We start from the raw sequence: 26069 nt of genomic DNA, 5'->3' as shown, positions 1-26069 counted from the left end.
TGAGAAAGAGAGAGAGACAGAGTGTGAGCAGGGGAGGAGCAGAGAGAGAGGGAGACACAGAATCTGAAGCAGGCTCCAAGCTCCAAGCTGTTAGCACAGAGCCCAATGTAGGGCTCAAACCCACAGACTGCGAGATCATGACCTGAGCCGAAGTCAGACTTTCAACTGACTGAGCCACCCAGGCACCCCCGAAATAAATAAACATTTAAAAATAAATAAAGGACTCTTTCTCCTTGGAAGCAGCTCCTGTGAGAGCAGGAATGGTGTCTTACTCACTGTCATTTAACACAGTTCCTGACACAAGAGGTGTTCAATAATTTTTTATTGAATGCCTGGATATTAAATGGCATGTGAAAGTGTCTTTTCAAAGAAGTCCTATCTCTTTCTGCTAGGAAAATTCCAAGGATGTAATTCCCATTCTTATATGGGAACAGAAGATTTCATGGAATTAGCACTCAAGCTGAGCCTTAAGGATTTTCCAGGAAGAATCTGGTGGGTGTGTGGGGAATCGTGAGAATACTGATATCAGCTAAGAGGCATGAACTTGAGTGATGAAAGTAGAAGGAGAGAACCAATAAATATTTGAGAGCCCACTTGTCAGGCAATATTCTAAGTGCTAGGGATACAGTGATAAAGAGTCCAACTTCTCCTGGAGAGAGAATTATAGGCACTAATGTGTGTGAAAAAAATAAAATAAGATGATGTGGTTGAGGGTATGTATGAGAACTGGGTTAATTAGTACAGTCAGGGGGATAAGGAATAGATGTTAAAAGTACTCTGCTGGTGGGGCACCTGGGTGGCTCAGTCGGTTGAGCATCTGACTTCGGCTCAGCTCATGATCTCACAGTCTGTGAGTCTGAGCCCCACGTCGGGTTCTGTGCTGACAGCTCAGAGCCTGAGCCTGCTTCAGATTCTGTGTTTCCCTCTCTCTGCCCCTCCCCCGCTCATGCTCTGTCTCTCTCTGTCAAAAATAAATAAACATTAAAAAAAAAAAAAGTACTGTGCTGGTACAGTAAATCGTACTTAGCTACAAATTAGGGATGGAACCAGAAAAGGGAGAGGTGTTAAACCTGGATGAGGAAGAACATTATGGAATTGGAGTAATAGTTCTGAAGGGGTTAATAGTCTACCAAAGTAGTATGAAAATTACTTGAAACAGAAAATATCTGATCAGCAGCTAAAGAAATAAATAATAAAGCAAGAAATTTAAGCAGAGCCTCCCAAATACAGCTGCCATGTTTCCCTATATCTTACCCCAATGAGGGAATCTCCTGATTGGAAAAGACTGACCATCATAAAAAGTGTGAATTCAGCTGCTCATTAGCTTCAAAAAGCCCAACAGAACTTTCCACACTTTTAAGTATGAAGCCCTAATCCCCCTTTTTTAGGTGTTAGTTATAACTTTATCTCTGGCTATCTAGTTACTCATTACTGAACAATTCTCCTTTCTCTGGGTAATACATCTATTGTTCAGATAATTTGCAGGTAACTCACATTCAACTACATGAATCTGAGATGGTAGAAGAAAAGATTTCCTCCCAACACTACTCAACCCTGGCAGCCGTTAAACATAAACTAGGCAGCTTCCAAAAAATGCTCATGCCCATACCCTCCTGGCCCCCCACCCATTTTTATGCAATTATCTGGGATGGACCCAAGTAGTAGAGTTTTAAAAAACTTTTCAGGTGCTTCTAATACACAGGTTAGAGAATCCAGTATTAAGTGTTATATCTTTCAGTGCTTCTCAACTTTTTTTAAAATGTTTATTTATTTTTGAGAGAGAGACAGAGCACAAGCAGGGAAGGGGCAGAGAGAGACAGAGACACAGAATCCAAAGCGGGCACAGAGCCCGATTCAATGTGGGGCTCAAACCGACAAACCGCGAGATCATGACCTGAGCCGAAGTTGGATGCTTAACCGACTGAGCCACGCAGGCGCCCCAGTGCTTCTCAACTTTTAATGTGCAAGCAAATCACCTGAGGATCTTGTTAAAACTCAGATTCTGTCTCTGTAAGTCTGGGGTGAGAACCAAGAAGCTGCATTTCAAATGAGCTCCTAGGTGATGCCAATGCTGCTGGTCTACTTACTACACTTTGAATAGCAAGGCTTTCTTCACCCAAGGTCTATTCACCTTTCCTTTTCAATCTTCAGAAACATTTCACCTGAGGGTAACTTATCACCTAGGCTACACAGTTGTGGCTTGATCGAAACCACTTAAAGAAGTTGTTGCTATTGACCACATGAAATTGAGTTGAGACTGTAGTGGTCTGATCAAACCTGTTTGTCAAACCTACACCCATCAAACTAGATCACTGTTTTATTTTATTGTATTTTATTTTTAATTTTTGTTTTTTAGTGTTTATTTATTCTTGAGAGAGAGACACAGAGCATGAGTGGGGGAGGAGCAGAGAGAGAGGGAGACACAGAATCCAAAGCAGGCTCCAGGCTCCGAGCTGTCAGCACAGAGCCCGACGCGGGGCTCGAACCCACGAACCGTGAGATCATGACCTGAGCCCAAGTCGGATGCTTAACCAACTGAGCCACCCAGGCGCCCCACTAGATCACTGTTTTAACTAAGCTTTCCCACAAGCTTGTTTTATTCCACTTAAAAAACCTTTAGTGTACAACGACACAAGGTGTCTTGATGTTAAAAGGGGAGAGAAACCTTCCACATAAAAGCCAGGTGTTCCTCGACTTGAAAATATTAAGCGTTACTATCTTAGAATGCCACAAGATGGGGATATGACTCTATGAAAAGCAAAACAAAACAAATTCTACTTTCTGCTTTATCTGTTTCAATAGGCTTCTTTTTATATGCCTATTTTTTCTACTGTTCTGCCTTACTTGAAATAATTACTCGCCATTTTCAGCGGATAGGAAAACAACAGTGTGATAATAAATAAATTATAGTAGAATAACATGATGGAATGCTATGTAACTATTTTAAATGGTATTTATTTTAAAAAATCTGTAGAAAGGGGCACTTTGTGTGGCTTTGACTCAGGTCATGATTCGTGGTTTGTGAGTTGGGGCCCCACATTGGGCTCTGCTGTCAGCACAGAGCCCACTTTGGATCCTCTGTCCCTCTTGCTCTCATCCCCTCCCCCCCTCTCCTTCTCTCAAAAATAAATTTAAAAACTTAAAAATCTGTAGAAATATGGAAAATGTTTGCCAAACATTGATTTTTAATTACTGTTAAATTAATTAAACAAAGGAGCCATCAGGGTGTTTCTATTAGGTTAGCTGCCTCCCTAAGCAAACCAAAGCCTAAACCTGTCAATGCCTCAAGGTTAAGAAATCCAAACCTAGGCACAACTAATCACAGACAACAAGGCCACCTTAAGCTATAGCCAATCACATAATTCCCTGCTTTCCTTCCACCTCTTCTCTATAAAAGTCTTGCCCCTACCTCCCACCAAGTGGAGAGCTCCTAACTACTTCCTTTTGACATTGCCTTATTCAAGTGGATGTTTGCTCACACTTAAAATCTTAAATATGCCCGTTTATAGTTTACCAGCACACACTTATGTTCACACTAGGACTACAATAATTTTTAAAAGTGTAATTAATAACTAAGAGATGGAATGAGAGAGCAACATGTAACACTGAAAGGCTATTAGGATTGGGTGTTATATTTTTATTTCATTCAAAAACGTTTTGTATTATATCATCTTTTCAACAATATAAACATTAAAACAAGAGGATCTAAATGGTTGGGAAAATGAAGATTTACTTGTTTAGGTGGCAGGATTATGGATGTATTTTCTTTTATATAATTTTAATTTGATGTTGGGAAAATCATAAACATATCTTATTAAAAATGGACAGGTTGGGGGCGTCTGGGTGGCTCAGTCAGTTAAGTGTCTGAGGCTAACTCTTGATTTCGGCTCAGGTCGCGGTTCGTGGGTTTGAGCCCTGCATGGGGCTGCCCCTCCTCCGCTTGTGTTCTCTCTCTCTCTCAAAAATAAATAAAACATTAAAAAATTAAAAAAAAAAAAAAAAAAAAAAAAAGAGCAGCCTATCTTGACAAATACAGAGTCCAGATTTCTCAAGCTTCCTTTCTCTGCTTTCGCAATTCATTAGGGTATTAGTTGTGGTCCTGCAAAAAGATGTTAAACTTTCTCAGAGGAACTTGCCAATTGCTAAGTCGAAGTTCTTTTTGTCAGCTGCTTTTCCTTGCTGATGAGGCTAATGAATATTGTGAAGTCCAACATTTAGAGCTAAAACAATCACTCCTTGCTGTTTTTCTTTTTAAAGCTTTTTTTTCTTTCCTTCCTTCCTTCCTTCCTCTTTCTTTCTTTCTTTCTTTCTTTCTTTCTTTCTTTCTTTCCTTTCTTTCTTGTCCCAGGTGGCATCTAACCAAATGGCAAATACTATACAGAGGTTTCAATTTCTACTGAGGTGTCAAATTGCATAACAGTTAAGATGACACTGATCTGACAGAGCAAGGAGTTATAAAGATTTCGGGGGGCACCTGGGTGGCTCAGTTGGTTAACTGTCCAACTTCAGCTCAGGTTATGATCTCATGGTTTGTGAGTTTGGGCTGCCCCGCTTCCGGCTCCGTGGTGACAGCTCAGAGCCTGGAGCCTGCTTGGAATTCTGTGTCTCCCTTGCTCTCTGCCCCTCCCCCACTCACGCTCTGTCTCTGCCTCTCAAAAATAAATTTAAAATGTTAAAAAAAATTTTTTTTTAAGATTTTGGAATTATATTATCACAATATTTATCCCTAATTTAATATTCAAAAAAGTACACTAGGTATCTTTTTTTCTATGACTCTACAGTTGTGAACATTCTGAACCTGCACAGGTTCTTTTTAAATTTTTTTTTTTAATGTTTATTTATTCTTTTTTTAAAATTTATTATTATTATTATTTTTTTTTAATGTTTATTTATTCTTGAGGGAGAGAGACAGAGTGTGAGTGGGGCAGAGGCAGAGAGAGAGGGAGACACAGAATGCAAAGCAGGCTCCAGGCTCTGAGCTGTCAGCACAGAGCCCCACGCAGGGCTCAAATTCAGGAGCCTTGAGATCATGACCTGAGCTGAAGTCAGCCGCTTAACCGACTGAGCCACCCAGGCGCCCCTGAACCTACAAAGGTTCTTTTAACCTTTTTTGTGCCACATCACAATGTTTTAAAACGAATACAATATATAGGATTTTTTTAAAAAACAATTAAACAAACTGAATTAAAATACAGTCATCAAAAATTTTATTTATTTTGAGAGAGAGAGAGAGAGAACAAGCAGGGGAGGGGCAGAGAGAGATGGAAAGAGAGAGAGAGAATCGCAAGCAGGCTCTGCACTATCAGTGTGAGATCATGACCGGAGCCGAAATCAAGAGTTGGACGCTTAACCCACTGAGCCGCCCAGCCACCTCAAAATATTTTTAAAATGTGTAAATAGTTGTATGTGTCTCTACTGACAGATCAAATAATAAGATCTAGAAGTGGATCCCATAATTACTGCAATTTTGAAGTAATGAGGAGTGGAAATGACATCTTGAGATAATTATTGTGGAATGAAAGTATTTGTGGTTTCTATGAGAGTGACAAAAATCACAAGTATTGTTAATACTAATTGCATTCATAGCCAAAGGAAAAAAAGTTAAATTTCAATCAGAAGTTAATGAAACCAACGATAAACCTCTGATTGTATCCATGGAGTTCAGGTTAAGAACTCTAGGACTGAAGGTTTCCCCAAAATATCGACAGTGTTTCTCTCAGTGGTGTAAATAATGGGTGGCTTAAGTTTTTCTTCTTTTCTGTATTTTTCCAAATTTCCACAATACGCAAAGTTCACTTTTATAGTTATAAAAGACATGCACATGTTATTTACAAAAATGAGAGGGGTGTATTGCTTGGTAAGATTTAGGGTATAGAAATAAAATTGGAAAAACAAAGCAATACTTGAAGAATATCCTTTAGAGGAAAAAATATAAACAAAATCCTGGATGGAGACAGAAAAACGGAACCTGACTTTCATAAGAGAGACTTAAACCTGGTGAGACTGTTATGCCATTTATCTTTACAGACAAAGGGATCATCAATTCTTTAATACATGATGCTGCCTCAGGGCTGAAGCACCATAATTCTTTTCACAGGCCACAAGCCACTCTTGAGCCACATCCGAAGTTAAAAAAAAAAAAAAGAAGAAGAAAAAGAAAGAACCCACAGGCCGCTGTTACTCATGAGTTTAGTAATTTTATTATCCATACCTTCTACATCTTTCTTTCTTGCTACGGAGTCCCAGCCAAGCCTCATTTGTCTACTCAATGCTCCACTCAGTGGTTCGGAAGAGAGAAACTCCCAGGCCCTACAAGACGCTCTTGGACCTGAGCCCTACCTCTACCTCCCCAACTTCCAAATGCATTCTCCATGTGGCAGCCTCTTGATTCTTCCAATAAGTCAACCTTGTTCCAGCCTCAGGGATTTTGCCTTTCCTGGTCCTCCAACCTGGCAAATTCCTCCTCCAGAGCTCTCCCAGACCAGTCCGGATCCTCTCTTGGGAGCTCCAGGGTCTTTCCTCAGAGAGATTTTCCTGACTGTCCTATTGCACGTCCCCAGGCCACCTCTGCCGGTCATATTACTTTCAGCAGCACTCTTTGCAATTATTTACGTATTGTTTCTCTTACTAGGAAGGAAGGCACTTGAAGGCAGACCTTCAATATTCACCGCTGTACCCTTGGCGCCTAAAACTACCTGGCTCAGGAATGAATGAATGAGTGTATACCTGTGGATCGATTCCTTAGAGCGTACTCTGGCTTAGAAATAGAAATCAGTTTGCCGAGAGAAAGCGCAACACCGCTTTTAACAGCGGCTTTAATCGGCAGGCTGAGTTGGCCCAATGCAGTCTCTGCAGTAGACAATCACAAAACCCCGGCCCAACCTAGCGGCGAATTACAAGCTCTGGATCTGCGCCACACCTCTCGTCCCGGAACCGCGGCTGCGCCGAGCGTGAGACAGGGGCGAACGGGGCGGGGCCGAAAGCCGCTCTCCGGAAGTGGGTCCAGAGCCGGCGAGAGTTACGCTGGCGGGCGGTCTAGAGCGGCGCGTCCCGGCCGGGAGGGAGCGAGCGAGACATGGAAGATGAGCAGAGCTTCTCGGATATCTGTGGCGGCCGCCTGGCCCTGCAGCGCCGCTACTACTCCCCGTCCTGCCGAGAGTTCTGCATCAGCTGCCCTCGGCTCTCGTTGCGCTCGCTCACCGCTGTCACCTGCACGGTGTGGCTAGCGGCCTACGGACTCTTCACCCTCTGCGAGGTAACGGCCGGTCGGCCCCTTCCCGAGGTCGGAGTCGGGGGCTCGGGTTTGGAAGGGCCTTTGGGGTCTTAGGGTCGAGTCTGGCCCTCCCGCCAGACCCTCCCGCTGTTGTAGGGTCGGAGGGCGGGAACTCACTGGTTCCGCTGCTGCACAGCTATTTTCTTTACGTTTAGTGGTTTGTACTCCTGTACTTTATCCCTCTCACGGGTCGTGCTCTGCTCTGCGGTTCCACCTAGCATACAAGTAGCCCTTGCACGACAGCCTAAAAGTTTAACTTTCATGTGCTGTACGTAGTACATGCTCGCAGTAATTCAGTTCCAAGAGTTGAGAGAACTATTAAGTGGATCGTCCTCATCCATCATTTCCACTCCTAGAGGAATCACTGTTAATAATACCTTAGGTCTTAGGAAACTTGTCTTTGCCTCCACAATATGTATGTGTGAACACACACACACACACACACACACACACACACACGTTGAGAGCTTGATAATTCTTCCTAATTTCTGTTTTTTAAGGCAATCGAACACCTCCCCCCCAGTCCCTTCCCCCAACTTCGAGTATTTTCTAAAGAATTATGAAGTTTCAGAGAGGAGTTGTTTCTGTGCTCACTTTCCAGACTCATTCCTACTTTCTGAGCCTCAGTTTTCACATGTCTAAAATGGAATTGCTGCCTGCCAGTCTAGCTTCACCGTTATTGTGAGGGTCACATGCAGTAGCTTTGTGACAGCCCTCAAATAAAAGGAGTCACCTTAATTGCCCTTTTCAGGATGAGTTTAGTTTTAATTTCATATGTAGTGCCCTGAATTGAATATTTTATTCCAGGAGTGATTGACCAGAGCTAGGACTATTTATTTCTGTAATTTGGATATTGTTTTCATTACTGCATTCATTGGCTTTTTTGCCACCAGAGTGTGGTAATTTGGCACAGGTATATGCAAAATTAAGTTTGCTGTAATTTGTACCAAACTGTATCTAAAAGTTGGTTCTTTTTTTTTTTTTTTTTAATTTTTTTTTTAACGTTTATTTATTTTTGAGACAGAGAGAGACAGAGCATGAACAGGGGAGGAGCAGAGAGAGAGGGAGACACAGAATCTGAAACAGGCTCCAGGCTCCAAGCTGTCAACACAGAGCCCGACGCGGGGCTCGAACTCACAGACCGTGAGATCATGACCTGAGCCGAAGTCGGACGCTTAACCGACTGAGCCACCCAGGCGCCCCTAAAAGTTGGTTCTTAAGTCAGTTGAATTGGTTAAGTTGCGAGGACAGTCCTCCCTCCCCCTAAAAAGATTTAATTTATAATGTAGTTGAATTTTAATACTAGCCTGAATTCTGGCCATGTGCCCATGTGAGGTGAAGGGAACAGATATTTATTAAATGCCCACTGATTGCCAGCTGCTTTCCTGAATGCCTAGTTTTAACCTTAGAAGAAAACCAAGGCTCAGAAAGAATAATAACTTATCCAAAGTCACAGAGCTAGCAACCAGCATACCTGGGGTTCAAACCCAGGGCTGACTCTGAAACCGTTTCTTTTTCACTATACTGTCTCCTCCGTGGAGAGGGCTTGCTTAAGCAAAATTTTTAAATAGAAGTCTTTTTTATGCCAACTCCTTTTTGTACTCTCATCCTGGTGTGTCCCACTTACCTCCATCACGTGCCCGGGGCTCAGTAACCTTATCTTCCTTTAAACTCTACTGCAACACTTCTTAAGGGCTCTGTGTACCAAAGTTTCTTACCTTTCCTTGTGTTCAAAACTGTTTGTCAGAGTAATGAATCTCAGAGGTGAGAAGAAGTCTGATGAAAGAATTTATAAAAACATGAGACTTAATTTCAGCCCAAATAAATACTGAATTGTTAGAATTTCAGACAGAAAAATGAAGTATAAAGAATGCAGGCAGTAATGAAGTTTTGAGCAGGGATTACCTTATTAAAAAACTGATATGGATTAAATCCTCTAACATTTATTGTTCTTCATCCCTTCTTTCCTTCTTGTTTTTGAATTCACAATTCTATTAAAATTGTAGGTTATTACCTTATTCCAACCAGGAATGCTTTTCCCCCTTCCTTTCCTCAACCAAATATGTCTGTCAGTAACCATCACCTCTCTGCACCAATGAAATCCTTCCTTGGAGATCTTCATGGGATATCCTTGTGTGCCTTGATGTCTCTCTCTCACTCTCTTTTAATCCTTTCTTAGGCACAGTTTTCATAGTATTCTCCAAAAATATTTTATATGTATTAATTTTGCCTCTAATACATCTGTAAGGGCCAGGACTGAATTTTATTTCTCTGTATTCATCCATAATGCTTATTCAGTTAAGACTGTGAACCAGACATTGTACTAGATACTAGACATTTAATTAACTCAAAATAGATATTTCTGGATCACCAGAGACCCTGCACATAGATTTTTCTACCCTCCATTCATTAGTCAACAAGTAATTATCAGTAGAGAGGTCGGCAAACTTTATCTTTAAAAGGCCAAATAGAGGGGCTCCTGGGTGGCTCAGTCAGTTAAGTGTCCAACTTCGGCTCAGGTCATGATCTCGTGGTCCACTGTCCATGGGTTCAAGCCCTGCATCAGGCTCTGCGCTCATGGCTCGGAGCCTGGAGCCTGCTTCAGATTCTGTGTCTCCCTCTCTCTCTGCCGCTCCCCTGCTCACACTCTCTCTCTCAAAATAATAAATAAATATTTTTTAAAAAAAGGCCACATAGAAAATATTTTAGACTTTACAGGTCTCTGTCTCATAGTCATCTGTTTCTTTAACAGTTCTTTTAAAAGTGTAAAAATCATGCTTAGCTCAGGGTGGACCAAACAAAAATAGATCACGGGCCCAAACAGACTCTTGATCCAACACTTAACTATGTGTTAGGTAGAACGAAGTAGAAAAGTATTTTCAGAGAAAACCAAAGGCAGCCAGTAAAGCAATAAAAACATATTTTATTCACTATTGCAGTAGGAGAAAAGAGATCTCAGTGTAGAATTGGGCTCAGTTCTGAATACAGCAAGGACAAGTGGGAATTTATAGCCAAGGAGCACAGTGGGAGTCGATGGAAAATGGCTAAAAAGAAACATCAAAGGTGAAGGGAGATTCTGTCTAAATTGACATGATTCTTGCTAAAGGCAGGTGAGGGTCATCAGATTCTTGGTACAGCCTGTTGGGTAGTGCAGGCCCAATAAGGATGGACACCGAGGTTGAGGGTTTAGAAGAGCTTGACTAGAGTTAGGTCAAAGAAGGCATCATGTCAGTCATAAAGAATAAGATACTTTGCCTTTCGTCGGTTAAGTGTCTGACTTTGGTTCAGGTCATGGTCTCCTGGTTTGTGAGTTCAAGCTCCACATTGGGCGCTGTGCTGACAACAGGGAGCCTGCTTGGAATTCTTGCTCTCTTCTCTTTCTCTGCTCCTCCCGTGCTCATGCTTTCTTTCTCTCTCAAAATAAACTTAAAAAAAAAAAAAAGGATAAGATACTTCTTGCCTTCAAGGAATGACAGTAAATTACTGAATCTCTTTTGAGAGATCAGTCAGTGATTTTTTTTCTCTGTGCCATCCTCCTAAATAATAGCTTTTTTGGGGGGAAAAAAATAATGGCACATGAAAAAACATACATCAATTGAAAAACACATTCAACTTCAAAAGGCTGTAAATGTGTTTTTTTTTTTTTATTTATTTTTTTTAACGTTTATTTTTGAGACAGAGACAGAGCATGAACGGGGGAGGATCAGAGAGAGAGGGAGACACAGAATCTGAAACAGGCTCCAGGCTCTGAGCTGTCAGCACAGAGCCCGACGCGGGGCTCGAACTCACGGACCACGAGATCATGACCTGAGCCGAAGTCGGACGCTGAACCGACTGAGCCACCCAGGCGCCCCTGTAAATGTGTTTTAGAATCAAAGGAATAAATACCATTTTTGAGCCCATAACACATTAAGTTAGTCATTTCAGCTACTCAGTCACAACCCAAAAGAACTAAAAGAGTCCTAAATGATACAAACTTTATTATTTAACAAAACAAGAAGTCAGGAGGTTGGAGGGCTCTAGAAGGTAGAAGAGGCTTGGTTGATTTTGATTCTTTTCATATTCCTGCTCTTCCACCCTTGGTGCACTCTACTTGTCCTCAGCCTGGCGTTCTACATTTGTCTACAGTCTGGCAGAGTAGTAGTAGCCCCATAGTAGTTCCAGGCATCAAAACTTTTAAGAGGAAGGGACCTTCTTTTCCTTAGGTCTCTTTTTAAGACGGACTTCATTTTCCAGAAGCCTCTCCAGCAGACTAGCCAGAGTTGTGTCATGTGCTCATTTCTAACGCAGTCATTGGCAGAACAAATAGGAACCAATCATGATTCACCCCCAAGTTCTATTAGGAAGGAGGAGGGGGGCTGTTGAGTACTCTCTGCTACCCTGTGCTAAGCATCTTACTATGAACTGTCTGGTTTTGCACTGTCTATTCTGCTGATGGAGCATGAGAGAAAATGGTGTGAATCCTTAAGTTTCAGTTTTGGAAGAAAAATCTCTGAGAGTGGTGCGATGGTAGATACTGTTTTGATGGAGGTTCTCCTCCAACACCTATCCATTTACTGCCTGGATATATTTCATCATCTGCTTTCCCAGCACACAGCACTACAGAGCTGAAATAAAAGTGATTTCCTCTTCCTCCATGCATGTTCTTCTCATCTGTTCAACTCACAGCAGAATACAGACTTTTTTTGGCATTGCCTAGAAGGGACCTGTTAAACAGCAGAGATCTGTGCGGGAGGATCACTTGGTAATCTTATCGCCTGTGTCTGGCTCTCTCTTCAGAACAGCATAATCCTCTCTGCTGCCATCTTCATCACCCTCTTAGGCCTGCTCGGTTACCTCCATTTTGTCAAGATTGATCAGGAGACCCTGTTAATCATAGATTCCCTTGGTATCCAGATGACCTCATCTTATGCTTCAGGCAAAGAAAGCACTACCTTCATTGAGATGGGCAAGGTGAAGGATGTTATCATCAATGAAGGTATTTACATGGTAAGTAGTTGAGTAGTATTACAGGTTTCTCCCATGGCCTTTGCCTGGATCTAAATGAGTCTTACTTAATACCTAAAGTGTTTGATGTCACAGAATTAAACTTGAAGACTCTGTTCCAGTATTGTAGTGTTTCCTTTATGGCTAGCGTGTCTATAAACCTTGAAAGTGAAATTTCTACTGAAAAGGTACATTCCTTTATTTTTAGAGATATAATAAGTTTTCATAGATAGGGAGTCAGCATTTCAAGTTTATTTTTTAGCCTGATTTCAAAATCATCTCTGGTTGTTGCTGCTGCTGTTTTGTCATTTTCATCTAAAGAATGAGAATATACTCCCTCACTTCAAAAGTGATCAAGTGTTCTACTACGTAGAGATAACCATTTATAAAAAAGTTTTTAGCCTTCCCTCGAAGAAAAAGAAACAAAATGAGTTTCACTTAGATTTCTGCTATTTGGTTTATTTTCTTGCAGCAGAAGGTGATTTACTACCTCTGCATTTTATTGAAGGATCCGGTGGAACCACATGGGATATCCCAAGTAGTACCTGTCTTCCAGGTGAGCACAGAACACTTGTCTAAAGTTTCTTCAAAAAATCCGTTACCTTTCCCTGCTCTCTGCATATCCATTGCTACTTATATTCGGTAGGAATGTCAACTTTTGTTGTCAAGAACGTTTGAGGACACTTGACAGCTACTTTTAGTGAGAGTTAGGATTTTAGTTATTTCAAAAGTTTCTTTCTGAAGCAGATATAGGCTTTCAGAAATACTATGAATTTATACAAATTTTAGAGAAAAAATATATAGGAATTTCTGCCCACAAATCACCATTCATCTACTCTGTTAGGCTGCCAATATATGCTTTTACATAGATGTCATTGATCTACACATACTGCTGTATACTTTTTGTGTCTTGCTTTTTAAATCTAATATACATAATTTCATGCATCTACAGAGGCCATTATACTTATTATTTTAAATGGTTATATTATCATGTTGACTAAGTTTATTTAGCCACCCTACTGCAGGGTTTTGAAATCATCTCCAGGTTATTTTTTGTCTTGCTCTTACAAAATTTTCTCATACAAACATGATTATAGTAAATTACTTTGTAAGTATATAAAGTATTTATGTATATAGTTAACTGTCTTACTGCCCTTTTTCACAAAAAATTTAAGGCTGCTAAGTGAAAATTCTTTTGCGTTACAGTTCAGAATTATCTTGTTAAAGCTTATGAACAGTATCGTAGATTTTTACAGTTTGAGATTTGGCTCCAGAGATTGGACAACTTTACCATACTTTGAGAATTTGTACTTGTTTTTCATAGTCTTGGCTAACAGTGGATTTAGTTACTTGTTTACTTTAGTATGTAGGTAAAGGAATTTAAAGTTACTAAATTGCTCTTTAAATGACAAAGATACTTTTCATATTTCCTTGTATTACCCACCAGTATTTCCTCTTATTTAAAACTATCCATCTCCTCTATTAATCAAGTAGAATCTAGATATTGATTATGCATTTGTAACAATTTATATATTTTGGGTAACAAATTTTCATTAAATACGCTTTCCACATATATTTTTCCCATTCTGTGACTTTTCTGTTAATTTTGGTTGTATTGCATTTCACTGTACAAAATATTTTAATATTTACATATTAAATTGCCTTTCTTGCCCTTGAGGACTGTTTCACAGCTGTGAATTTCCCAAGAGGGTCTGTCCTTGTTATTCCTTTTGCTTTCTTAGCCAGTAGGGTGCCATCTGGCCTGAGCTCCTGCTTCTCTGGGCTCACGCCTGAGCCCTTTAGACCCCTGATGTGCTGAGAGATTGAGGTTGCACATGGATGCAGCACCAGTACGCGCTCTCTTACGTTCATCTTGACTCTGCATTTCTCCCCTTTGGAATTCAGAGTGCCAAGCCCCGCCTGGACTGCTTGATTGAAGTGTACAGGAGCTGCCAGGAGGTCCTGGCGCACCAGAAAGCCACATCAGCAAGTCCATGAGTCCCAGCATAAAGAAGGCCAGTATTGTCTTCCATGGGAGATGACTCCTAAGCCATAGTGGCTGGTTTATTTTCTGTATTCTAAACCATCGGGTGGACACAGTCCTAGGAACCAGTATGGATGCAGTGGATCTCAGAGCCATAGAGCAGGTGACTGGAAACCTAACTCATTGTGTGATGTTGAGCAAAGTCCTTCTGTGTATTGTAGTGATCCGCTTGTAAGGTTTTGCCTACTTTACCAACTAGGGGGAGAACTTAAGAAAAGACATGTCAAAAGTAATGTTAACAAAGAGCACTTTGTGAAATTCCTAAACACATTCAGGTTTACTTTTTGTAGAATTTCTGGAGCAAGACCATGGGAAACTGACATCAGCTATCTTAAGAAACATAATTTCCAACTACATAGTACCCCTGTATAAAAGTTAAGGAAAAAAAAAAAGTCAAGCCGTTCAGGTACTGGTGAGTAGGAAGAAATGTCCTACAAAAGACTAGTCTCTGTTCACCTAGCTCCTTTGTTCTGTACAGGGTTAATTTATGATGACTCTCTTAATAAATCGATCTCCTTCCAAAACATACACAATAATTGCCTGGTTCACAGACAGTTGCTTTTTATTGACATTGAACACGGCATTTCAGTCTTGGATGTCAGGCACATTAATACTCTTGTTACTCAGCATTGTCTATGGTTTCAAACACTTCTTTTGCCAAGAGGGATGGGACAAAAGACCAGACAGAAATTCGACTTTGGTTTCCAGACAGGTTAAAGAAGGATAAACACACAAACTGCAGAAGCTTTTGATTATAAGGCAGTATCTTCTGTACTTAATACACTATGGGAGAATTCCTGAAAGGCTGGGAAGGAGCTAGGGTGGGGGAAACAGCTTGACCCCCAAGTTCAGTGTGAACGCAGCTCCTTTCTTGCTTTTTCCTTAGGATCCTTTTTTTTTTTTTTTTTTAAATTCCCAGGTAGATAATATTATCCTCATGGGCATTAGAGATACTCAGGATATTATAAAACTAGAGCTGTAATTCCTTTTACATCAGCTCAGGAGGGGTTATTCAGGAGACTGTGGTACATGTGATGTTTGAATTGTTTGAGGTAGAAATGTCTCAGCTAGATCTCATATCCTGGGGGAAAGGCAGCAACAGAAACGGGAGACGGCTGTAAATTGCCAGCCTTGCAAAGTCAAGTTTAAAAGACAGATGCTCTAATGTGCTTTTTTTTTTTTTTTTAATCATGTTTGTCAGTTTAAAGGGTGAGGGGGGGAAGCTTATAGCAGCTGAGGTGTTCAGATGAACTAGTTCCAACCTTGAAGGTTTTGCAGTGTGCAACACACACACACTTTGTGGAAGTCAAAGGCTTGGTTCCTGGATGCTCCTGCTCAAGCCACACAGTTTTCAGCCCTTGATTGATAAATGGTGAGACTGCCTTAGAGCTATGAAATAAAGCTCAGCTTCTCCAATGGCACAGAATCAGAGTATAAATGAACTCTTTCGTCTTTCTGTTTTCTGTTAGGGGAGGGTGGAGGCAAAGATCATCTCCTTTGCACTCAGCAGAAGGCCTCAATTGCAGATGGGGAGATATTTATATCACCAGGGTGCTTTCAGGCTAGGACAGGTATCACCTGTGTACCTTCTGCCCTTGGACTAATTCCCAGCAGAAGTTTGCCATTGAGTCCTGAGGAGCAAATTCAGGCCCATGAGCCTGGATTCCGTTTCTGACTCATCTATGATGGCCTCACAAAACAGCAAAAAACAGTGCATTTGCTTGGGTTTTTCAAAGAGCAAGGAAACCACTGGTGACCATCCCATCCTACAGCAGGAAGCATAGCCTTTGCTGAGCCCTGGCCAGTCATTAAAATGAGACAGGGAGAAGTCAGATTGGACTTAACTCCCTGACCTTGCTTGCACCCAGTTGGGCTCACAGAGTGTGAGGAAGAACAGCTTGAATCTCAGCAGGGATAGTGCCTTTTCCTTGTCCTGCAAAGATAGGAACTCTTGCCCCAGAGGGGCACTGCAAATGCCTACTCATTTGCAGTGGGGAAGGGGAAAGGTGAGTCTATTCCTTTTCCTCTAGCCCTGCCAATACCTTTCCCATCTGGAAAGGGAAGTCCAGTTTTAGTGAGTTCTAGGCTTTTGTCACAGTTCAGGTGAATTGGAAATTTTAGTCCTGTCTTGTTCAGGGATGTTGGGAAAACTTCAAGTATAAATCCCCACATAAGGACCATATACGATATAAAAGATACCATCCTTCCTAAGAGTATCAGTGCAGAAAGCTCTGACTTATGGCACTGACGCCCTCAGTAACTAGTAACATGGACCATCCCAGTCTTGTATCTAGAATCGGGCAGCATCCAGAGCTCAGTATTCTTGTGGGAAAAAAAGTGGTTTTTATACTGGGTCTGGATTTTTAAAAGTTGGGCCCTGAAACATGATAAGGCACCTAGAGAATGAAGGCTTCATGGAAAGTGAAATAACACATTTCACAGAACAAGCTGGGGGAGGGCTGTTAGACCCCATCACAGTAGTATCACACCCCAGGACACCAATCTCTAATCACAGAGGCACTAGGTGGTTGGAGGGGGAAAGGGGTAGGAGAAATATTCACAGCAACGTTGGCCCTCTGGCAGCACATGGAACAGAAGCAAAAAACTGCTGTCTGTCCAGTTCCCGTAGCTGGCGGGCAGCAGGTGGGTTCGTAGGTGGGTTCACAGTTGGAGAGCAATGGTTCATGTAGCTGGCCATGATGAAGGTAGCCTCTGCAATCTAAGGAGACAGCAGAAACAAAGGAATTGAACTAGCCTTGGCCTGAATCCTGGCTTTCTCCCTAGCTGTTATACTAGGTGTATAACCTTCCTGGGCTTCAGTTTCTTACCTCTTAAAATATCTGGGAGGTTCAGAGGCTCAGTGACACAGTACCTGTTAGTCTGAAGGGCCACTGGCGCACAGTACCCTCCTGAGAACAGGAGGAGCAATATTCTCTGCTTACCTCCGAGTGGGGAAGTGGTCCTTCCTGGAGGAAGGTGTCTGTATAGCCTCTCCTATGGCAGGGGTGGTATTAAAGAGAGGAGGAGGTTTGGGATACTCCAGTTTTACGATTAAAACAACAGGGTCTCCAGTGACTTTCAGAATGGAATCAGGAAGTATTAATCAGAACTTAGGTTTTGGAGCCTTTATAATTGTTATTTTTGCTAGTCAGTATTTCCTGTACTGAGTAGGAACAAAGCTCTTAAAGCAGTCTTTGGGACTGTCTTAAAGACCACAAGGGGGGGGTGGCGCGTGTACAGACTGTCCCACTTTGTGACTAGTGTTGGCAGAGCCCAGGAGAAGGTGACAGCACACTGAGGAGGACGCTGCCCTGGCCCCTGGATCAGCTGAATGAAGAGCAAGTGGGCCCCGCCTCAAGCCTGCGTGGTGCTGGGCTGCAAGGGCTGAGAGGCCCATGTGGAGAGCATGGACGTAGCCGGACCAGAGTGCGTGCCCTCCCGGCCAACCCCTCACTGATGAGCTCACCGGTGACTATTGAGATGCCATGCTACCTGAACCCTTGGAGGACTGACTACAGACAAGGCCAAAAGTTGTACCTGGGACAGGGCCCTTCTAGAGTATGGTCGTCATAACCCCAGCATCCTTTCCTAACTGCAAGCCCACCTCATCATACTAGGTAGATCTGAGTAACATGTTTTAGCAGCTGTCAGACCCACCTTGGGAGCAGCCATCCGGAAGAGCAACTTCTCAGTGTGGCCTTTTCCAGAGCTCTGGTCCAGAATGGATCTGATCACAAGCATGAAGTCATCCCGGCAGCCACCGAAGGTCATTACTGAAGAGTAGGGGTAAGTGACGTGCACATGCTGTGAGAAGAAGCCCGTTAGTTCTAGGGAAATTTTCCACCTGCCTCCTGAACTAAACCAGCATCCCCTGTCTATTGTGGGCACTGGTAGCCTTAACCAGAAAGGGAGAACTCTGAAGTGGTCATAATTTGGAGATTCATGTCTTGAATGTCAATAAGCTGTATCTAGACTAGAGGACAGCAAGGCTGGGGCGAGGCCTCACTTAGCTCAGGCCTTTGAGTGCAGACAGAAGAAAAGATGCTGTTCAGGAGAAGGAGGGGTCAGAAGGCCAGCCCTCATCTTTCCATACCATAGTGCTGTGGTCCAGGATGCTGACCCCATCCTCATTCACAGCAATCCACACCAGAGCATTCTCCTTGGAAGACAGCTGTGCAGGCTGGGGAAACAGGAAAATCTCATCACACATGTCCACAGCTAGGGAAGCTGAACTGACAAGAGCTTTCTGAGGAAGAAGGCACATCCAGGGATCTGCTAGGCAGTGGTTTCCAACCTTTTTCACATCTTGGAAAACATGAAAGATGGTACTTGCACAGCCTGCCAAAGTAAATAGCCTTGGGGCTCTAGCTATCTAATTACCGTCCCAAGAGGAGAGGGGTACCTATAGCCCATCCTGCCATAGTACACTCGTTGGGAGGCTCTGTGCTGCACAATAAAGGCCAGTCCTGGCCGCTCTCATGAGCATGGAGACTGGGCTGTTTTCTAGTTCACACAAACTGACAAACAGTCTCTCCCAGCTGAAGTGCATCTTGCTTCAGCCAATTTCCTAGGGGCTGCAAATGAAACAGGAAAGCAAGCAATCTGAGGGGCTTTAGGCACTACCAGTGAGAAAAGTAACTCTCTGTTGGACAATTCTTAAAATGACTAACTTTCACTGCCAGGACTGCAGTAGAGCAATCTGGATTTCCTATCTCTCCTACCCAAAAGGCTGGGGAAAGGGAAGGACATGTCCTCCTTTTCAGAAGCTTTTCCCAACCCCCCAGACAGAGGGTCCCAGGGTCCCCCATTATATGCCTTTATAACACCCTTATATGCCTTCAGAACACTTGTTACAGCTTACAAAATAACGTATGTATTTAGAGAGAGAATATATATGATTATCTGATTAATGTGTACCTCCTTACTAGATGGGAAGCCCCACAAAGGCCAGGACTGTGTCTGATTCGCTCATCTCTTGTAATCTTAGGCAGTGCCTGAGACCTAGCAGGAGCTTAACAATTCTTTATTGAATAAATGAGTGAATGTCCACTGTCTAATCTGTACTGTTAGTGAACAGGATCATGATCCAGCTTTGAGGATCCTCTGAGTATGAATAAATTTTATGCACACCAGACACCTGGAGAAGAAAAGTTCCAGTTGAAATTAATATGGGTCACCTGGCCTTTCCTGCAGTGAAACTAACTGTTGCCTGAGTAATTTAAGAGTCTCCTTTGGCCATGCTAAGTCAGTAGAGATGTATTCATTTAGGTTATATATTGTTCTATCTTTTGCACTTTTAAAAATGTTTATTTTTGAGAGAGGGAGAGATAGTGTGAGCAGGGGAGGGGCAGAGAGAGAGGAAGACTGGATCTGAAGCAGGCTCTGCACTGACACCAGACAGCCCAATGCAGGGTTTGAACTCCTGAACCATGAGATCATGACCAGAGCCGAAATCGGATGCTTAACCGACTGAGCCACCCAGGCGCCCTCTTTTACACTTTTTAAAAAATGAAAGCATTCTTGAGGGTGTTATGTCAAGTTTGAATCCTTATGTGTAAATTAGTCCTTCCCCCACCCCGCCCAGGGGTAGCATTGTAAAAGAAATTAAAAAAAAAAAAAAAAAAAGGAGGCACTTGGGTGGCTCAGTTGGTTGAGCATCCAGCTCTTGATTTCCGCTCAGGTCATGATCTAATGGTCCTGGGATTGAACCCTGTGTTGGGCTCTGAGTTGGGCATGGAGCCTGCTTGTGATCTCCCTCTCTCTCTCTCTCTCTGTCTCTCTATGTCCCTCCCCTGCTCTTATTCTCAAAAAAATAAATAAATAAATAAATAAAGCAGTCAAAAAGGAAAGATGAACATCACCCAGACATAATCCTGGCCCAAAAGCAGTGATCACAACTCTGCTCTGGACCCTGGAAATCTGAGAGAAAGCCAGAAATGGGTGGAGAAACAGCGACCTCTGGTGGTTGCTAGTGTGCAGGTGGGCCCTGGAGCCTGGACTGACTCAAACGTGACCAGATGTGGGCAGTAGCTTGAGAAATTCAGGGCATGTTCCTGAGGGTGTGGTAATCACTCCTTTCCCTGGACACCACCCACACTTACCTGAGCAGCAAAAAGCTTAGCACCAAAGAAAGGCCATTTCCGGGCCACTGTCAGGTAGATGCGGATGCACTCAGGAGGGGAGCAGCCTTGCAGTGCGGTCCACTTTGTGGTCAGCAGATCTGCCAGGTGCCTGGTTTGGACGGATGGAAAGAGATGGTGGCCGTGAAGTGCCAACATGTTTTCATTGCAACTGGAGGTCTAACCCGGCTCCACAGTCCATGCCTCCCCACAGCAACCCCCTCCAAGACCTTGCAGCCTACCTCAGCTGTTCAGGGGGTGCCCCGTGTCTGTAGCGCCTTGGGTAGAACCTGTCTAGGACTTGTTGGAGGTGATGCTGAAGCTTGGCAGGGGGTGTGCTCCCAGGGCCTGGTGGGGTGGGCCTCTCTAAGTCTCCATATTCTACCTGTGTTGGAAGCACATGGAGTGAGCAGTCAAGAATCCAGAGGTGGATGGGGTGGGGATGGGGCTGGGGCTGCTGGAGAGGTGAAATAAACCATTACTTCATTACTTTATTGGTGGGGTGTGAACGGATGCGAAAACACTTCTTGTGAACAGACCCTGTGTCTCAAGTTTCACACACACTAGAGAAACCACCTTATGGTCCTAGATGATTATTTACATCAACTTGCCTTTGGCAGCTGAAGTTAAGTGCCTTATCCAAAGACACAATTAGCGGCAAAGGAAAACTATGGATATTCTGGCTTCTAATCCAAAAATATGAGATCCAGAACTGAAGATGCTACAGCTCCTAGAATATTGCAGTGTTCCAAGCCTTTGAATCAGACACCTCACTCAAATCCCAGCTCTGCCATCTGCCAGCTTTGTAACTTTGAGCAAGCTGCTTAAACTCTCTGGGCTTCAATTTCTTCATCTATTAAGTGGAATTAAGAACTAACAGGGATAATACATATAAACTGTTCAGCAGAGGACCCTCTATAGAGTATTGGGTAAATGCTTATTATTATAAAGATCAACTGTTATTATTGCTCCTTCCTCTCCACCATGTAGATTCAGACCCTTTCTCATGGGAACCAGGAGGGCATCCCAGATACCTTTGGCCAGATAGCCTCCTCAAGGTAATAAGGAGACGGGTCAAAGTCTGAATGCGTGTTCCCCTTCCTAATTCTACTTACAATGCTTTACAGTTGTAAGTACAAATTTTGCCACATCCATTATGTGATATACATCATTTCAGTAGCATACTGAAGGAAATGCAAGGACGCATTTTTGTTTACTTTACACAGACAAGGAAACTAAAGCACAGACCACTGCAGTGACCTGGCCAAAATCTCACAGTGGGAAGGCGGGTAGCACTCAAAGGCAAATCTTTGGATTCCATGTCCAGAGTTCTGTCCGTAACCTGTATCTGCAGTGAAGGGCTCTGCTGGGTAAGGAGTCAGCTTCCCTCCACAGCCAGGGACAGCGAGGCCACCCTCCCCTCAGGCACCACAGGGTCTGCAGTCTCCTGTTTTAGGGTGTGTGGTACGTTCCACGTGTGAGTTCAGACACGGTGCCCTGATCCTGCCAATTCCTGAACTGCCTTACCTGGGCCATCAGGGCAGCCATCTCGAGAGCCAGCTCCTTGTTGACAGGAAACCTCCCTGCCACTATCTCCCCGCTAGTCTGGGAGGCAAGCAGCAGCCGCTCCCGCTCCGTCTCCCCTTTGACTTGACTCCGAAAGTACAGCCTACAGGGAAGACAGAAGAAGCCAAGACTCAGTTGGGATCCTGAATGGATGTCTTGGCCTCTGTTTATCTTGATTTCCAAAGAAAGAAACTATTCTCTTTATACCATCTGTGAGCCTATTTTCTATTGCCTCCAGAAAAACTTAACTAAACATGACACAGGGCAGATACAGGGCCATTAGATCTCAGCAACAGTGGCACATGTTACACCTGAATACACCACCACGCTACTGGATCAGGGGAGGGGATCTGCTCCCTGGAACCAGAGCCTATTAGGGAACTGGATGAGTTAAAGATTCCAAGAGACTAATGGAAATTATTTGCCTAGAGACATACCTGGGATGGGATTTTCTTATTCAGATGGATAAAAAAAAAATCCTGGTATCTACTTCTGTATTTCCTGGAATTGTTATAGGAGCTATTTATCCTTTAGCCTTAAATAGTGCTCATACAAAGTTTCACTCTCCTAATGTAACACATGCAGCCATCCCACAAGGTTGGTCTGTTTCCTTGGCAGGAGTATGCGCGCGTGCGCACGTGTGTGTACATACGTGCGGTACAGAGACTGAGAGCCTGAGCTGTCCAGGTTCTCCAAGAGGATCAGCAGAGCCTCATTAGTTGGCCTCATTAGTTGGGGCCCCAACTAATGACCACTACACAGTGTTCTATCTGTGGATCCACTGCCTATCCGGCACAGGCCATCCAGCTGGGGGAGTGGCAAGTGGCGCCCCAGTGGCAGCCCTCAGTCTCGGCCCCACCCTCAGGCGGTGTTCAGGACCTGTTCTTGTACATCAGCTTCACCACACGTGTGCCACCCTCAGCCTTTCCAGAGTGCAGCTCCTTCAGGGCCTGTTCCCACTTGGAGATGGCATCACAGATCTTAAAAGAGGCAAGAGAGGAAAGTCAGAAAAGCCCCTGATGAAGAGAACAAGGACCAATCTGGGGCAGGACCCAGGCAGGGCAGCAGGGCAGCAGGGCAGCATCGAGTGACTGTCCTCCATTAGGAGGCTGACTTGCAGGCCTCATGTGCCTGGGACCAGAGAGGTCTATAACAACCTCACAGACAGAGGTAGGGCCCTGGGCATGGTGTGAGCAGCAAAGCATGGAAGGCTGCCCCCAATGGCCTTAACACCTGAGGGGGCTTTCCCAGAGGCCAGGCAGGCGTCAGTCAAAAACCATGGCCTCATATTACCAGCTCTGTTTCCATTCCACCGACTGCTATTCTCTTGAAGTATACCCAGAGGCCTACCGTGTAGCAAAGCCAAACAGACCCCCTGACATTTATAAACAAGATATGTGGCATAGTTCTTCCAGGCAATGGTAAATAAAAGACTATAGAAGCCTTTGTCCTGTTGCCATAAAAAGAGCAGACACAGAACCAAAACACTCCTACTCATCAATGCTACAATACGTTCCCACAAACACTTCACATCTTGTCTGCTAATCCCAGACAAGATAGGTCTGAAATCCCATTCAAGGGTTCTTTACTTGTAGAGGTACCATATAGATCTACCTGCTTACAATTTGCTTGAACCAGTAAGTGCAGGCCCTGGCAGATGGAAAGATTGAGGGGCCAGGGAATAGCACCACATCCGGTGGACCTAGGTGTACAGCTACCCACCTCCGTGTGTGGATTGTGTGACTGGCAGCAGCCCCGGTTGGAGCTGCTGCTGACAAGTGCCTCCCTGTCCTTCCTATACCACGCTGAGAAGCAGCTTTTCCCCGGGACACTGCACAGCCCTTCAAGGGCGGGAGCGGTGTGGAGACAAGGACACACACAACTTCTCTCTGCCTGTATGGGTATGTTTTAGGATGCCACAAAAATGCTGGCTTGGGGGAGCACCTTGGACTCCAAACCCAACAGGCTGGGGGACAGTAAGGCACCAGCCAGGGGGCTCTCTCCCCATCACCAAAACCCGGAAGCCTGGAGGTCTCCCAGGAGGGGCTCATTTGGCTTACGGGGAGACCATCACCTTGATGCTCCCCTGCAGGCAGTGTTCCAGGTCCCTGCCAGAAGGGTCATCTGTGAAGAGGGCAAAGCCAGAGTGGGAGGACTTCCTCATGCCCGTCTCTTGGTTCAGACGCTGGAGGAACTCATCAACTGTGGAGGAGCCGTCAAAACCAACCACCTGCACGAGAGAGGTGTTAGTCCCAGAGGAAATTTCCCGAGAGGAACTCATTCTGGCTAGTGGACGCGTGTATCTGGGAGGTGGAAAGGCTTGGCTGAGAGGAGCAAGGGCAAATGCAAAAGCTAAAGGAAGCTGGTTTCCATAGTCACACACAGAGGGTGAGTGCTTCAGAGACAAGCGGCCCGCTATAAGCTGGAGGCAGACAGAAGCTCTGCTGCTCCTTGACTGCTGCTCTTTTGGAGGTCTTTTGTCCTGCGCCTTTCTTGGTCAATGTCTCGGCTTCCCCATTCGTGCAGTGGTTTCTAAAGATCTACTTCCCAGGTGCCAAACAGCAGAGCACTTTTGGAGTTCAAGCTCCTTTCTCCCTCTACACAGGCAGTAACGGTCCCACCCCCACCTCCACACCCCAGGCCCATCCTGCTGGTTTGTCTATTATTAAGAGTCTGCCAAGCCTAAGGAGGTTTAACACCCACCTGGCCCAAAGATATTCTCTGGGCCAGTGATATGAGAAGACTCAGGAGAGGGATCCCGCGCGGCCTCCTCACCTGGTAAGTCCCATTGGCGAAGTGCACGGGGATGCTGAAGGGCAAGGAGTGGTGGAAGGGGTTGCGCAGCAGGATGGACACCACTTCCATGCGTGACGGCCTGGCCTCCCGCTCCCCCACCTGTAGAGTCCGCTCCACTGCCCGCTGGCAGTAGGTTGCATACTGGCCAGTTTCATTTCTAAAAAGACAGGGAAGAAAGAAGAGAATGCCAGGGAATTCATTCACCCCTGCCATCTTGACACCTTGGCTGCCTACCCTGACCTAGCCAAGACCGAATCCGCAGCTGGGCAGGCTGTGAAAAACGTGACACTCTGGTCTGGGGTGTTAATTTGTCATTCAGGGCCTATGTGCTGCAAATTGCTGGCAGAGATATTTCCTCTGGAAGCCAGAAAAACATGGCAACAGACCATGAAAATGTGGGGATGACTTGGGGACACCGGAGCTTCACGTGAGCACATCCACAAAACACACATACACAGACTGGTGTGCAGAGCGGCCCAGGCCTCCACATGCCCATCTGTGCACACAGCACTGAGGTCTCCGTGTCTCCATGACCCCTGTGCAAACCATAGGAGCAGGGTGATTTGACCCATCTTGGTCCCCCCGTCCCTCTTCGCCATGCCACCGTCAGCAGTGCTAGAGTGGCATAGGAAAGGACCCTCACTCACGTGGGATCTGCATGGCGCTGGAGCTGCTGTTTGATGTACCAGAGGAAGTGGTGCTGAGGCAGGAAAAGTGGGGCACACAGAGCCAGGAGCTGCCAGCACTGCCAGGGAACAGGCAGCATGGGGTGAGTGCTGGGTCTGCGGCAATGCCCGCCCTCACAGTCCTGAGCTACCAAGGCTTCAGTGCTCTCCAAACCAGGGCCCCCCACCTTCTGTGGACGGCAGGATGGCCCATCCTGGTCAGGCTTTGTCCAGAACGGCAGTCACCCAATCTGACTATGCACAGACATCCAGAAGGGGCACAGAGAAGGCAGGTGTACTGAGGCAGCTTGGAGCACTGAGGCTGCCCATTGGCCACCAGGCCTAGAGGGTACCTGCTCCATTCCCTCCTTCCCCCTTCCTGGCTCCTGGGCAGTCCCTGCCAATGGCCACCGTCAGCTGTTTTGCCCCAGGATGCCCACCTGCATGAGGGAGTACTTCTGAGGTGGGCGGCAGCTGGTCTGCTTCATCAGTTGGCAGTAGATCTCGCTCTGCAGCTCGGGGTGAACCAGGCAGACCTGTAGTGCCGTCTGGGCCAGGGACACGTGATAGTCTATGGAGGCCGCTTCCACAGGCACGTTGATGAAAAGCTGGCAGGACTG

General features: G+C 44.7%; 2 protein-coding genes and 1 long non-coding RNA gene across 12 annotated transcripts in view; 2 read left to right on the top strand and 1 right to left on the bottom strand.

Annotated features, from left to right (window-relative positions):
- Positions 1-6983: 6983 nt before the first annotated feature.
- Positions 6984-14829, top strand: PIGH (phosphatidylinositol glycan anchor biosynthesis class H). 3 transcript variants are annotated; one of them, XM_019451475.2, is made up of 4 exons: positions 6984-7255; positions 12053-12262; positions 12735-12815; positions 14165-14829. In XM_019451475.2, exons 1-4 carry the CDS (start codon positions 7076-7078, stop codon positions 14255-14257), a joined length of 564 nt encoding a protein of 187 aa, XP_019307020.1. In that variant the 5' UTR covers positions 6984-7075; the 3' UTR covers positions 14258-14829. The 3 variants fall into 3 exon arrangements, with proteins under 3 accessions (XP_019307020.1, XP_019307021.1, XP_019307019.1); XM_019451476.2 differs by having other exon boundaries at positions 12732-12815; positions 14002-14829; XM_019451474.2 differs by having other exon boundaries at positions 6985-7255; positions 12732-12815.
- An 18-nt stretch (positions 14830-14847) lies between these two features.
- Positions 14848-26069, bottom strand: part of PLEKHH1 (pleckstrin homology, MyTH4 and FERM domain containing H1) — a 53182-nt gene continuing 41960 nt past the window's right edge. For all 8 annotated transcript variants that reach the window (XM_019451466.2, XM_019451469.2, XM_019451468.2 and 5 more), the window contains 11 exons: positions 25890-26066; positions 25432-25529; positions 24764-24941; positions 24063-24218; positions 22868-22968; positions 21950-22091; positions 20665-20807; positions 20405-20534; positions 18397-18483; positions 17961-18107; positions 14848-17022 (listed from right to left, as the gene is read on the bottom strand). In XM_019451466.2, coding sequence (XP_019307011.2) covers positions 16861-17022; positions 17961-18107; positions 18397-18483; positions 20405-20534; positions 20665-20807; positions 21950-22091; positions 22868-22968; positions 24063-24218; positions 24764-24941; positions 25432-25529; positions 25890-26066 — 1521 coding nt within the window. In that variant the 3' untranslated portion in view covers positions 14848-16860. The remainder of the gene's footprint in view (positions 17023-17960; positions 18108-18396; positions 18484-20404; positions 20535-20664; positions 20808-21949; positions 22092-22867; positions 22969-24062; positions 24219-24763; positions 24942-25431; positions 25530-25889; positions 26067-26069) is intronic.
- Positions 20801-22199, top strand: LOC128773022 (uncharacterized). Its single transcript, XR_008417237.1, has 2 exons — positions 20801-21551; positions 21649-22199. It is a non-coding gene; the product is annotated as an uncharacterized LOC128773022 (long non-coding RNA).

This window comes from Panthera pardus, unplaced genomic scaffold (genome assembly GCF_024362965.1).
Source record: "Panthera pardus isolate Hobbes unplaced genomic scaffold, ASM2436296v1 HiC_scaffold_24, whole genome shotgun sequence".
Classification (NCBI taxonomy): Eukaryota; Metazoa; Chordata; class Mammalia; order Carnivora; family Felidae; genus Panthera; species Panthera pardus.
This window is presented reverse-complemented; position numbering and strand designations above follow the sequence as displayed.